The sequence below is a fragment of the Poecile atricapillus genome, chromosome 32 (genome assembly GCF_030490865.1).
Source record: "Poecile atricapillus isolate bPoeAtr1 chromosome 32, bPoeAtr1.hap1, whole genome shotgun sequence".
NCBI classification, from domain to species: domain Eukaryota; kingdom Metazoa; phylum Chordata; class Aves; order Passeriformes; family Paridae; genus Poecile; species Poecile atricapillus.
In genome coordinates, this window is record NC_081280.1 from 2025701 (window position 1) to 2040183 (window position 14483).

The 14483-nt window shown below is 52.0% G+C and overlaps 1 protein-coding gene and 1 long non-coding RNA gene across 2 annotated transcripts; both read left to right on the forward strand.

Moving 5' to 3' along the window:
• The first annotated feature begins 971 nt into the window (after window positions 1–971).
• LOC131590193 (uncharacterized) lies at window positions 972–7619 on the forward strand. Its single transcript, XM_058860101.1, has 6 exons — window positions 972–1192; window positions 2748–3101; window positions 4023–4322; window positions 5680–5867; window positions 6773–6893; window positions 7532–7619. The coding sequence occupies exons 1-6, from the start codon at window positions 1009–1011 to the stop codon at window positions 7600–7602; spliced, it is 1218 nt and encodes a 405-aa protein (XP_058716084.1). The 5' UTR covers window positions 972–1008; the 3' UTR covers window positions 7603–7619.
• A 215-nt stretch (window positions 7620–7834) lies between these two features.
• LOC131590237 (uncharacterized) lies at window positions 7835–9171 on the forward strand. Its single transcript, XR_009280038.1, has 3 exons — window positions 7835–8139; window positions 8492–8605; window positions 8976–9171. It is a non-coding gene; the product is annotated as an uncharacterized LOC131590237 (long non-coding RNA).
• The last annotated feature ends 5312 nt before the right edge of the window (window positions 9172–14483 follow it).

A 14483-nucleotide genomic window follows, 5' to 3' on the forward strand; every position in this document is an offset into this window, starting at 1 on the left:
ATAAGAAGCAGCTCTCAGTGAGAGACAACAGAAACAATGGGATGGATTCCACTAAAAGATCAAAGAGGCACTGAAAGAACACTATGAATTCCATAAAAGTAAAGAATTAAGAAGGGATTATGCATTGTGGGTGGGGGGGAAGGTATCGCAGGTATCAGGTGTTCCGGGCAGTCTGTACCTGTCAAGTACCTCAGCCTGTGGGGAAAGAGAGAAGGGACAAGCGGCCGGGAATTAGGATAAAAAGGAGACTGCACCCTCCAAAAATTTGAGAGACCCCAGGGGAATGCCCCATGGCCTCTCTCTTTATTTGAATAAAGAAAAAAGTACTCCTCTGTCTCCTTTTTGGACATAAACCTCTGGCGTTTATGGATGAATTTTCCTGACAATTGTTTCTAAAAATAGCTCGAATAACAGTTCCAATTTAGTTAGCAAAAATCAATTCCATTTATTCCAGGAACAATCTTTGTCAATGAGTGGAATTCCTATGTCATTTATCATTTCCCCCATGCATTTTTCACCTCCTCTTCCCTGGCCTTATCTCCCCTCAGGCCCCGCTCGTCCTCGCCGAGTCCGGCCCGCGCCGGGGCCGCGCCGGGCGCGCGCGGGGCCGAACGCAGCGCCCCCCTCAGGCCGTTGCGCCGCGGCCGTTGCGGCGACAGTCGGAGACAGATCGGTGCCATGGAGGAGCTGCCGCTGCCCGCCGGAATCAATGCCAGCACCTTCCCCGCCAAGCTGTGGGGCCTGGTGAACAGCCCCCGCGTCCGCTCCGTGCGCTGGGACAGCCAGGCCCAGGGCTTGCTCATCGACCGCTTCCTCTTCGAGCGGGAGCTGCTCAGCCCGGGCGGCGCCCACGGAGGGGGCGGCCAGGGGGCGGGGGCGGCCCCGGACTGCTTCAAAGCCACGCACTTTGGCAGTTTCGTGCGCCAGCTCAACCTGTACGGCTTCCAAAAGGTGCCGTCATGGCTTGGCTCAGCTGTGCCGGGCGATGCCGGGGCTTTGCTCCACTTTATGAACCCAAACTTCCGCCGCGATCGCCCCGAGCTCCTGCTCCGCATCAAACGCCGGACCAGGGCCAACAGGCAGAGACTGGCCGCGGGGCTGGAGGTGCGTAGCCGCCAGCCCAGCCGCCTCCAGCGGCCCTCCACGGACCGGTCGCTGCCTGCCTTCCCCACCGGGCAGCCGCCCAGAGCCGGTGAGACGGGGTGGGAGCTGCGGGCGCGGAGGGAGGCGTGGGCTTTGTCCGTGGGCGCTGCCCGGCCGGGCAGGAGCGGCCCCTGCCCGTGCTGGGCAAGGCTGCTGTGCCGGCAGGGCCCGGGAGCTGTGCCGGGCTGCCGGGGGCTGTGGGACAGTCCCGCCGTGCCTGCGCTCGCCACACGCTGGCCCGCTCGGCCGGCAGCCGGCCCGGCCCTGCATCGTGGCTGGCGCTGCTCGTTGGGCGGCCCTGGGACGCTCGGGGCGATCTCCGGGAGTGCGGGTGAGCCGAGGGCTTGGGCGTATTGGTCGAGGCCCAGGGACTGCTCATCGACCGCTCCCTCTTCGAGCGGGAGCTGCTCAGCCTGGGCGGCGATCAGGGGCCAGCCCCACACACTTTCAGAGCCACGCAGCTCTGAAGTTCTGCAGCTTCCTGTGCCACTTCGGCCGCTGCGGCTTCCACCAAGTGCCGGCCCGGGCTGTGGCGGCTGTGCCGGGCGATGCTGGGGGCTGGCTGCACTATAGAAACAGCAGATTTCACCGCGACCGCCCCGAGCTCCTGGGCCCGGGAGCTGTGCCGGGCTGCATTTGGGTTTCTGGCAGCTGCCTCCTGCCAAGGGTTGAAGGGATAGGGGAGAGCTCAGTAGACAGGGAGCTGGTTGTTGCAAAGGGAATAAAATCCCATAGAGCCGTGTGTGTAGAGTTGTTTATTTCAGTGCTGGAGGTGAGGAGGATTTCTCCTCCTAATTCATCCACCTTTGTCAATTGCTGTAGTATATTTAGTTATTGCTTGGTGTTACTATGTCATTATAACATATGGAACTAATAGACACAGTATATTATATACTCTGGAATTAATTTACATAGTATAATCTCATGACTATAGATAGTTCTTTTTCACTGTGCTTGCGCCTCCCCAGTTTGGGGGTCGTTGGGGGTCTTTGATGAAGGCTTCCAAAGTCGTCTTTGCATCTGAACTTTTCAACTTTGTCTTCAGAGCATGCACAGCTACGGTGTTCCTTGGTCTGTCTGGTCCTAACATGTCTAATTTCTTTATCTTGTTAGCTAAGATAAGTTAGCTAAGGCTAATTGGCTTGATGTTTGCTAATTTTTCATTAGTACTATACTTCCCTATCTCTGAAACTGACCACCTGGTGAGATTTTCTTTTTTTTTTCGCGGGTCTCCAGCTCTGAGCAACTAGTTAACCATATACTAGACACTACAATGCATAGAAAGACGTCTATATCAAGTTAAATAGATACATTAAGTTATGATTCAGGTTCCTTTGATATCTGTTGATACGGATATATTAGGTTATATTGATATCTTATAACTCAACCTATAGAAGCAGCTTGTAAGTTTGACTGAAGTTCTATAGGCATCAAACCCCCCAAGACATGTGGTGATATTTTTCTTTCTCACCCTGTTTTGGGAGGAGGTGAGCTTTTGTCTTCCCTGACAAAAGCACAGTTGCTGCCAAGGGAAACACACCTGAGGACCAGTATTGACCCAGCCTTCCCTTTGCTTCCTTTCTTCTTCCCTCCCTGCTGCACAGCTCCCTTGCGCCAGAAGCACGATGCTGCCTCACCTGAGAATTCAGAGCTGCCTCCAGGCCCTTCCAAGAGAAGTGCAGGTGCTCAGGAGAGTGAGGCTTCCCCAGCAGCTGCCAAGAAAGTCTGTGCCACCTCTGGACTTGTTGGAGCTTCACCAGTGGAACCATCAAGAGAGCTCATCCAGAGATTTAATCTTCGCAAGCTCACGGTTCCACTGGTTCGCCTGGACCTGAAACGCCATCCTGAGCTCATGGTTCACCTCACTCCAGTCGACCGTGAAGCTGCTTGCAGGGCCCTGGGACACAGCAACAGCTGCTCATCTTCTCAGCAGCACAGCCCAGCCTGCGAGCCATCAGGTAGGGAAAGAGTTTCTACCCTTCCTTTTCCAATAGGTCCTGGCAACTGAGCCTTTCAAGTGTTTTCCCTGAGTCCTCTGTCATGGCTAGATCTCAAGTGAGAATCACGTAGAAAACAGTGTTAAGTGTACTAGGAAGTGGGACTGTGAATGCCAAAGTATTCTCTGCTCTTCCTGTCCTTCCTGCAGATGTGGAGGTTGTTCTGGGCATTTTCCAGACAGCCTGTCTGCTGAGGTGCAAGGGCTGGGTGAAAAATATTGCCCGACAGACAAGTGGTCAGTGTTAGGTGAACTCCCCTGTTTCTTGGAATGAAGTCCAAGTAGGACGGTGATAGGATATTGCAGATGTTTCAGACTGACTGGCCTGCAAATCGGGCCGTGCCGTTGAAATGAACTCTGTGTGCCTCAGAACAGCTGCAGCTGCAGAACATGGCCTCACCTACAAGGTTGATTTTAGAATAAACTCACAGTAGAATTTCTCAGTGTGTGCCTGAAGATCCGGGCTCTGCTTGGGTGAATGCACGTTCTGTGGCCTTCTGTGATGAGAAACTCAAGCAGCCAAATCTAAAAGCTCCTGGGGAGATAGGGAAGGCTGTGATTCTAAAGTTTTTGTGTGCCTTTGGAGCAGAAGGGAGAAGAGCTGGCAGCTGAGTTCCTGGCAGTTGCCTCCTGTCGAGGAATGGCAGCAGGACACTTTTCCCAGACAGATGAATAAGTACGGGAGAGCTCAGTAGACAAGGAATTGGTTGTTGCAAAGCTTCAGAACATGAGAAGGGAATTTTCTCCTTCTCCCCCCACTTGGGATGATGGGAGCTTCTGTCTCCCTTGGGACAAGTACAGTTGCTGCCAAGGGCACACCTGAGGAGCAGTAGTGACCCAGCCTTCCCTTTGCTTCCTTTCTTCTTCCCTCCCTGCTGCACAGCTCCTTCATGCCAGAAGCGCAGTGCTGCCTCCCCTGAGGATTCAGAGCTACCTGCAGGCCCTTCCAGGACAAGTCCAGATCCTCAAGGGCGTGAAGCTTCCCCAGCACGTGCCAAGAAAGTGTTTGCTCCATCTGCACCTGGGGTTTCATCAGGCAAGCCAGGCACACACAAATTTCAATTCCAGCCACAGCTCATCACTCCAGCATTTCCTGCGCACCATCAAAGCACTTCTGTGGCCTCTCCAAAGAGCAGCAGCTGCACTTCTCCAGAGCAGCACTTGCCAGCCAACATCCCATCAGGTACGCAATGTGTTTCTCTCCTGGCTTTTCAGAAAGATCACAAAAAGTGACTGAAGTATTTTGCCATGGTGCTCTGTCATGTGTACATTTGATTGTCAGAATCAGGTGTCAAGGGTACTAGGAAGCAGGATCATGAATATCAAAAGAATCTCTGTCTGCTTTTCCCATCCTTGCTGCAGATTTGGAGGATGTTCTGGGCATTTTCCAGGCAGCCTCTGTGTAGAGGTCAAAGGGCGAGGCAAAGAACATTTCTCCACAACTGGTCGGTGTCAGGTGAACTCCCATTTTTCTTTGGATGAAGCCAAACTAGGACTCTGATAGGATATTGCAGAGTTTACAGATTGTCTTTTGTTGAGATGAAATACAAGGGATGGGACCACCATGCTTTGAGATGATTTATTGCTTAAGTAGCCCAATAAGATATCAGTCCCGAGGCGTGAGATTTACACGCAACAAGTCAACCACAGCTTGAGGAAGTTACGAGTTCCTTCTCCACATGGCAATATATAACTTTTTAGTCCAGTAGACAGTTAGCACGAAGTTTGTTTTCACTTATTAAGCTATCACCTTTACTTGATTTTGCCACACTGCGTCTGTCTTTTAACCAACAAGCTAACAGGTCACGTATTCACACACACTTCTGTTATAGTTCCTAGAGCTCTAACTTACTTTATAAATCACACTATTACACTTGATACCTCCAACTATTTTACTTCATATAATTTCTTACTTACTCTAGGCATAGTCTTACTTGCAATTGTAAGAACATAGGTTTAGAATTACTCTACCTAATGTCTGTGTACTTTCATCACTCCATCAATCCAGGCTTTTTCTAAGGCTGCAGATTTTCCATTTCCAACAGTCTCTCCCACAAATAATGCTATGAAATTTCAGTGCACGCTGGGAGTCCCCAGAACAGTTGCAGCTGCAGACCATGGCCTCACCTCCATGGTTGCTCCTTAGAATAAACTCGCAGTTTAAGTTTAGCATGTGTGTCTGCACCTCTGGCCTCTTCCTGGGTGAATGCACTTTCTGTGGTCTCTTGTGATGAGAAACTCAAGCAGCCAAATGCCAAAGCTGCTGGGAAGATGCAAAAGGCTGTGATTAAAGGTGATTATGTCTGTGTGCATGTCTAGATCAGTTTCACAAGCCATACTTTAATCTATGTACACATCGATTAGGATAATACTTTTGAAGGGGAAGAGCTCACTCTTCCAATTCCCTGGGAAGTTTTTAATACATTTCTGAAGTTGAGGTTGCTGTGCGCTTCCTGTGATGTTTGATCCATGGCAGCAATAAAGCTCTGCGTCCCAAAGCCTCATTTTGGAGTCTCACCGATGTTTTTGGATTCTTGCAGCCGCCCCGGGCACTTCAGTCCCCAGTGCTCCAGCTGGCAGTGCTGGTTATGCAGCATGGAGAGCCCCAAGCTGGGTATGGAGTACTCCTGGGGAAGAGGAATTGCCACCGCTGGATCTGGACCTTGTTCTGGAGACACTGGAGGAGATGCTTTCACCACCTCTGCCTGAAAGGTCTCCCTCTGCTCAGGTAATTCCATTGGACAGGGATGAAAGGGGCTGAGCACAGTCACCTTGTGGAAAGAAGAGATGTGTGTTGCCAGACAGTCCCTGCAAAGCTGCAGCCTGCAGGAGACTGTTGTGCTTAGGGCTGTGGTGGGAAGAGCACATCCCTGTGCCAGGAGCTAGCAGGACTCCATCCTTAGCGCCCACTCCATGGCTTGAGTGTCATCCCCACGCTCAACAGCCTTGTCAGCCTTGACAGCTCTTGGAGCGTGTTGGAGAAGTCAGTGTTTTGGACTGTTGAAGGCCTCTGGGGCCCAGAGCTCCTTGTTAGGAAGAAGGGATGAAGTGTGTGAGCCGTGGAGTCTTCAGGGGGCAGATGTCTTGGTTTTTAGGCCCCATGACTTGTGTGATTGGTGAGAAGGACAAGGTTGGTGCTGGACATGAAATGGTTAAGGACTCCTTGAAGCCCAGGGGCTCCTCCTGTGTTGAAGAGCATTTCAATCAGGGCCCATTAGTCCTTGTGTTTGACAGATTCCCTTTTGGACTTTGGAATCCCGTTTTTCTTAAGTCTTGTCTCTTCCCAGACTGGCCTGGAGTGTTCAGTTTCTGCATTGGCACAGGCCTTTTTGCATCTTCTTCTACAACTTTGCCAAAGAATTTCTCTTCTTTCATTTAATATGCAGACCCATTGCATGGGTAGATTTATTCTTGAGGAAGGGCAGACTGGAGGTGGGGAGGGGGATTTTTTGGAACTGCCCATATCTTATTGCCAAGCGCGATGAGCCTTTGTCTTCTGCAAACTCCCGCGTATATACCAGTTTTCAAAAGCAATTTGTTGGTGCACAGAAGGAAATCTGGCAGGCTCTGATTGTATCCCTGCAGAATCTATTGGTTGATCTTTGCGTTTCCTTCTTTGTGTTTTTTTTTCAGGTCAATCCTAGTGTTGCCCGTGGCTCTTCAGGAGGGGAGGCTGTGAACAAGGCTGCAGCAGAGGGAGCTTTGCCTGCTGGCAGGAGCTGTGTGAACGTTTGCCAGGAGCCCGAGGAGCTTGGTAAGGAGTGAGCCCAGCCGGCTTTAGAGAGATGGGAGACAGCTGCTCTGAGCCTGCCTCTGACAGGAAGGGAGATGAGAAGAGTTGAGTTCTTGTCTCAAGCAGGGTTGGTGCTTCCTGGTGCCTTTAGTTCCAATCCTGCACTGGCACAAGCTCCGCGAGCCCTGCCCCTCCATGCTTTTCCAGAGGCTCTGACACCGAGTCCTCTGCTGTGGCAAGAGAGCCGGAAATAAAGCTGAGCTGGTGGCAGTTGTGTCACCAAGCTGCGTGTCCCAATTGGTTCACAGCTCACAGCAGCCTTCAGCTTCAGCCACTGCAGTGAGGACTGACGTCTCTGTGTCAGCCCAGAGAAAGAACAAGGCTGGGCTTCTTTGTGGGAGCTGGGACTGTCTGTGTTTCAAGCTCTCCTGGGTGCCATTTGCACTGGGAGTGTTGTGAATTGATTGGAGTACTTCAAAACTTCACAAGACTGGAAAACTTGGAAGGATCCCTGTTCTTTATGGAGCAGGCTTCATATTCTCAAGTGAGAGTGTGCCTTTCAGGCCATCTTTTACAGCCTTTGCTAGCAGGACAGTTTACTTGCAAAGGGAAAGCTACACAGAGGCCAGCATTGACTGAGAGTTGCCTTTCCTTCCCAGATATCCATGTGATCTACCTTGCCCGAAGGGCTGCCCTGCGTGGGAAGAAGGATCAGAGGGAGAGCCTGTGACCATCGAGCAGGTGGCATCCCTCTTTTTATAGATATATTTAGAGATTTTTATCTTTATTTATTTATCCATATAGTTTACAAGTATAGATTGATAAAGTTGTATTCCTACGTGTATCTATTTCTACATCTGTATAGTTTGTATGTATAGTTAGTTACGGATGCAATAGGATTTTTTTTCTATGTATACAGTTAGATTTATAGATTTTCAAATTTACATTTCTTTATGTAGAGAGTAACATTTCTATGCACACAAAGTTTCATTTCTATATGTGCATAGTTCTTTAGTTAGAGCTATATAGACATATAGGTCCATAGATTGAGCTGTGTCGGCCTAGGCTGCATTTTTGCCTCTTTCCCCCTTGGCTGCCTTTTTCATCTCTTGTTTTTCCCGCTGTGCCCCTTGTGTCCCCCTGTGCTGGGTCCGAGCTGGGGCCGGACAGCGGAGCAGCAGTTGCAGTTGCAGCCCTGGCTGTCCCTGGAGCGGTGGGAGCTGCCGGTGGCCCCAGGCACTGTCCTGTGAGGAGCTGCTGAAGGACGGTGAGACTGAGGGGGCTGAGGAGGCGCTGATGCTGAAGGGACGATGGAAACCTTGAGGTGTTGGGGGCACTGAGGGCTGTGGGGGAGCAGAGGGCGATGGTGGCACTGAGGTGACAGAGGCACGGGCTGAGGGCTGTGCCGGCTCTGAGGGGACACAACGGCTCAGAAGGGACTGAGCAGGGTGAGAGGCCTGGGAGAGGCCGAAGAAACTGAAGAGGGGGCTGGGGGTTTGCCGAGAGGACGGCGGGGCTGAGGGGATGGAGGGGGCCAGGAGGGAGCACACAGAGCTCAGGGACTGCAGCTCTGCCAGGCCTTGGAAGCAATTCCAGAGCCTCCACTTTTGCCACCACAGCTGTGCTGAAGAGCTTGAGGACATCCAGACACTGCCAGGAGCCAGCAGGGAGAAGCTGAAGGCCTGGAGCAAGAGCAGTGAGCAGGGATGTGCTGGGGCCACGCGAGAGCCTGGGTGAGGCCCCAGGGCTGGTGAGGCCGGGCAGGGCTGAGGGTGGCGTGGGCTTTGTCCGTGGGCGCTGCCCGGCCGGGCAGGTGCGGCCCCTGCCCGTGCTGGGGCTGCTCAGCGCTGCTGCCCCGGCCGGCACAGGGGCTGTCCTTGGGCAAGGCAGCTGTGCCGGCAGGGCCCGGGAGCTGTGCCGGGCTGCCGGGAGATGCGGGACAGTCCCGCCGCGCCTGCGCTCGCCACACGCTGGCCCGCTCGGCCTGCTTGTTCTTCCCAACCCTCCTGGGGAGGCTCGGAGATTTTCGCTTCCCTGCTGGAAGTGCAGCTGCTGCCAAGGGAAAGGTCCCAGGACTGACTCGCTGTTCCCTTTGCCTCCCAGATGTCCCATCTGCTGTCCCTGTCCAGGAGAGTTGCTCTGCATGGGAGGAGAAGACTGAGGGAGAAGCTTTGAAGATCGGGCAGCTGATTTATTCTTATGTAGTTCTATGGACATTTAGATTGGGACACTGGCATTTGTATCTTTTTAAATAGTTTTGTTTTATAGATCTATATGTATATATATTGTATTAAATATGTATTATTTAATCTGTATTTCCGTCTGTAGATTGTTATATATGTATAGATAAAGGTATTCAGTTTTATATGGGCTGTAAGCTTGTAGTAATCTGTAATAAGTTGTTAATCACCTCATTAATCTTTGTCTATAGTGACTTGTAGAATTTGCCAATAAGTTTTTGCTAACTTTAGTTGGTATTTGTATATTTTTACGAGGCATTGTTGTGCTAATATAATAAATGACTTTTTTTAAACTTAATGGAGATTTTGATAGTTGTGTATTGTCAGCGCAGGTGTAGCAATTTGTAATAAATGCCATTTTTCAACTGAAATTGATTCATGTGTATTTGTAGCTCAGCTGTGCGGCTGCAGCAATCTGCAAGCAATGACATTTATCAGCTGAGATGGGTGGTTTGTGATTTGTGCTCTCCAAAGCAATGGGCAGATGGAAATGCCATGACGCTGGAGGATTTTGGTGATGAAAATCTCCAGCCACGCCCAGCACATGCCCCACTTGCGCTCAGGCTGGGCAAGGAAAGCGCAGATTTGGGATGGCAGCAGAGCCACATGTTGGCTCAGAACTCACTGCACAGGCCTGCTGAGAAAACTCTGGGACTCTGCTGCACGTACAACTCCAAGCAGGAGGCAGTGGGGCAGGAGAAAGCATTCACAATGAAAAAAGAAAGAGAAATTGTGTCCAAACAGATGTGAGGATACTCTGGGAGTTTGATCAAATGCTCTCACTCACCACTGCCTAGGCTCATCTTCAGCAAAACTAGTTTGTTAAAAGCTGAACACCTTCCAGGAAAGAGAGATTGCACTTTCCCCTTCACTTGCCTTGCTGTGTGAGTGGAAGATGTCCTTAGCACAGGGAATTGTTGCCCTTCAGCACCTCCCTCACTCCCATGAAATCAAAGATTACGTGCTACCGCGTGGCACCATAAAGGAAAACAGCCCTGCCCTGGTGACAGTGTGTGCAAAGTCTTCCCTCCTCCTGTCCCCACATGGCACAAACTGAACCATCCCCTTCCTGTCCAAACTGCGCCTGAGCTGAGGGAGGGCTCCAGGAGCTCAGGAGGGTGCAACACCAGCACAGGTGGGAAGGTTTTGCAAAGCTTCCTAAGCATCAGTGAACTTTGGCTTTGCCGCTCTTCCCCTGGAATATTGTCCTGCTCATCAACGGTCTTGGAGGACACCGTGCCGCCAGCTCCCGCAAGTGAAGTTTGTTTTCTTCAGGGCTGGAATGGAGGAAAATGCAAATGGTTATTTTTAGTGTGAAATTTGGGGTTTGGTGCAGCTGGGTGAGGTCTGTTATTTGCTGTGGAAAGTAGAGGAAAAGCTTTAAATTCCCAACAGAAGCTGACTGCCAGCCCACACAGAGACCTGAATGAGGCCCAGGTGTGCTTGCTGCAGTGGGCAGAGGCAAAGCAAGGTGGACAGGAGAAAGAGTGGGAGACGCAATTGGCCTTGAAAGGCAGACCTGCTCTGGGGCCTGCTCCTGGCCTGGGACCCTGCCCAGAGCCATCCCCTGCTCGCCGGGGCCTTGAGGGTGTGAAAACCAGAGTCCACACTTTACAAGTTTTAAGTTTAATAAAGGATAAAAGAAGGACAAAGAATTAATCCAGAGCTGGGGTACTTTTGGCAAACAAAGAGCACTGAGGTAGCTTAAAATCTTATTCCCTACATATGGTTAAATTGCTGTGGTTACATGCATATTCATTATCTTACGTATTTTTCAAATATTCCTTGAAGTTTTTGATGTTCTAGGAACTCTCTTGTTTGGTTTAAAGCTCTGACTTGTCTACAGGACATTCTGTTAATTAGGTCCATATATTTTATTTCTTCCTGTAGTTTTATCCTATTGGATCACACTGCCTCATAGTGACAATTGAGATAATAAATTCTTCCCAGATGCTTATGTCCTGTTTCTTGTCACTGTTATCACTTGGAGAGGCCAGTCTGCAGATGTAAGAAACAGAATAATTGCTTTACACCATTCTCTGAGGTAGTTACAAAGAACTACTTATTTTAGTCTCCATTTTAATATTTTGCTAAGGCCTAAAATATATTTTCACACTACTATTCATATGAACTATACAGTGAATACATAAACTGAGAGATTAGAAAAAACTTTTAAAAGTAAGTATAAGTTGTACTATATCATAATACTTGTGATGCAAAAACTTAATCTGTGAAGGAAAATATTGTTTTATCAGCTATAACAAGGAACAGCTGTCCAGCTGGGCCAGGGTGTGCCAGACCTCCAGCTGATGGGAAGCCGTGGCAGCTCTGAGCGTTGCTGTGCAGGAGGGTCCCTGTGTGCCAGCGGCAGCTGGGGGTCCACAGCTGCCTCTTCTCTCAACAGGTGCCCCTTTGCAGCTTCACAAGTCCAGCCAAACACCTCCCTCAGGGACACCTGCACCACACATTTCACATCTCCATGCCCATACGTGATGTCCCTGTCACAGCTGCATTACCAGCTTGCTGCTGTGCAGATGCTGCCACCACCCAAAGCAAGGCCCTGTGTCCCTGAAGGGACCCGCCCTGCTCTGTGGCCTGGACTGAAGGTGGGTCCCTCCTGCCAGGGCAGGGCCCAGCACAGCTCTTCTGTTCCAATAAAGAGATGGAGCTCTCACCCCAGTGTCCGGCTGGTACCACCAGCAAAGCCCACACAGCACCAGCCCTGGCTGAGCTCCATGTCCAGGAGCAGGTGGGGCTGACCACGGTGTGGGCAGGCAGGAGCCAGGCAGGGGCTGCTGTGACCAGCGGCGGGGCAAGGAGGGGCTGGTGTGAAGGGCCGTGTTGAGTGTCCCTGGGCTGAGGGCACATTTCTTTCAGTGGCATCACCTGGGCCTCCAGTGCCATGCCCAGGAAAAGAGGCAACCATCAAGAGCATCTCCTGGGATGCATTGCCTGACCAGCAATGTCAGCAGGCAAAACCAAGGTTTTGTTTAGCAATGACACTTTGATGAAGTCAAAGATTTACAGTCAGGGCAGTCCACCAGTACAGATGGCAGTACACTCGGGGGCTACAGCCAAAGCCATGAGGTCACAGCAGCCTCTGGGATGACAGCAGGCTGAGGTGACAGCAGGCTCTGAGGTCACAGAGGTCCCAGAGCCCCGTGGTTGCACAGCACCACGAGGACCGAGCGGTCAGTCCTTGACCACGACTGTTGCGGCAGCAGCGGCGGCCGCAGCAGCGGTGCTGACATTGAGACAGCGGTGTCAGGACAGTGGTGGCAGCAAGAGCTGCAGGACTGGCAGTGGGCAAGGCAGCATGGCCATTGCTCTGCGCCTCATCCTCTTGCTCCTCCTGGCAGTGGCCCTGCCTGACAGGGCTGCCCAGGCTTCTCCACAGCGAGCACAGGGAGCAGGTGAGCATGCGGCCTGGCTTCCCTTTCCCGGGACAGCGCTCCCTTCTCCCTGGGAAGCGTTGGGGATGGTTTTCCCAGGGGCTTAAGGGAGGGTTTCCTCTGTGGGAGGGAGAGAGTCCCCAGGGGCCCTGGGCTGGTTCTGTCACACTTCCAGGGATGGGACACAGGGCCTGCAAAGAGGGTGGAGAGTGACCAGGAGCCAGGCCAGAGCTCCCCAGGCCCCTCTGCACCTTTGGCCATGTCCATTGACATCTGGCTCCCACAGCCTTACCCAACCCCCGTGCAATGCCCAGATCCCTAAGGCAAAAGGGGATTCCAGTGCACCATGCACATGGCTTTGATCTATGCTCTGTTCTAGAATGGGATCATGACTTGGATTATTTGGAAATGATGATAAATGGTGGTTTGAAGACTTTGCAAGATGCTGGAGGCAAGTTCTCAATGTACCTTTTCCAAACAGAATAATCAGTGTTAATGTGTCAGGAGCACACTCACGTGCCATTTTCCTGAAGAGTCTGCAAATTGATGGATTCAGGAAATTTTTCCCTCCTTCCTTCCAAAGCCCTGAGGGATCCCACAGCATCGCTGTCAGTGGGAGGAAGGAGCATTTAGCTGTCAATCTTCTTCCTGTGAACAGTGCATGTGTCTCCTTCCATGTGCTCTGTGCAGCCACAGGGAAGGGCATAGAGGGAAGGGGCTGGGCCCAGGGCTGTGCCCCGGGGCTTTGCCTGGCACAGCTCCTTTGGTGGCCCCAGGGAGCCTGAGGATCTCCTACAGAGCCATGGGAGCTCTTCTGTCTTACCTTTCCTTGCAGCCAAACCTCTTGGTGAAGGTGATCCGGCTTCCCATCCCAAATCCAGGACTGAGGCTGTGGGAGATGGTGAGGGTAGGTCAAGGCCTTTCCCCCTGGGAGAGCTGCCAGCTCAGAGGCCAGAGCTCGGCCAGGGCAGCATCGCTGCAGGTGCCAGGACAGAGCCGTGCACGTGTGTGCCCTCGGCCTGGGTGATCCCCTCATGGCTCCTGCAGCTCAGTGCTGCCTGTGGAGATCAGCAGAGATGAGAGAAGCTTCTGTGGCTGTTCAGTTACAGGTGTGTCTGCAGGGAGGACTTTCCCAGCTCCTGGGTCGGTTACTGCCCGCAAGCCCAGCTCCCATCGCAGGGGTGAGTGGTGTGTCCCTGCTGACCTCACAGTCTGAACACTGGTTTTGTGGGATCCATTCCTGGGAAATGGAAATATCTTCTGTTAAGGTCCTCCGAGACAGAAGAACAAAGCCACAGGAAAGAAGGGATCACTTGAGTCACATGACACCCTGAAAGAAATCATGAAGGAACTGCACACAGGCCATGGTGGGTGCATTTCCCTCAGCCTTCTCTTGAGACAAAGCAGCCAGGAGCTTTCTCTGTACATCTGGACACGCCGTGCCCAACACAGCAGGAAAGGATCCATGGCAGCCTCGCTGCCCCACTGCTGCTTTCACGGCCTGCAGGGCTGTTTCCCAGCCTGGCCTGGCTGCAGTTTCTCCCCAGCCTCTGCAGGATGGCATTTGGCATCAGCAGGCAGGCTGCCCAAACTGCACCATGGGCCATGTACACCCTGGGACCCCCTGTAATTTCCTGGTCCCTGAGCAGATAAGGCTTTTGCCTGTTTGGACAAGAGAGAGAGCCTGGGCCTTTTCCTGATCCTCTTCCATGTCTTTGACAAGCACTGACTCCTGAAGAGGCCACTTCCCTGCTATGTAATGGTTCCATCTGACCCAGCTGTGCCTCTTCCTTTCTCAAGGGGTGGACCGAGAGGCTCTATGGAAGGCGGCATTTCCTGAAGCAAGGGAGGGAATTGCAGGCACCGGCCCAGGCACAGGAGGTAATTGCTGTCCTGGGCTCAGCCCTTGGTGGGGCTGTGTGCCAGCAGCTCTTCCCACAGGATCTGCCCTGTCTGAGAGGGGTTGACTGTTCCTTGGG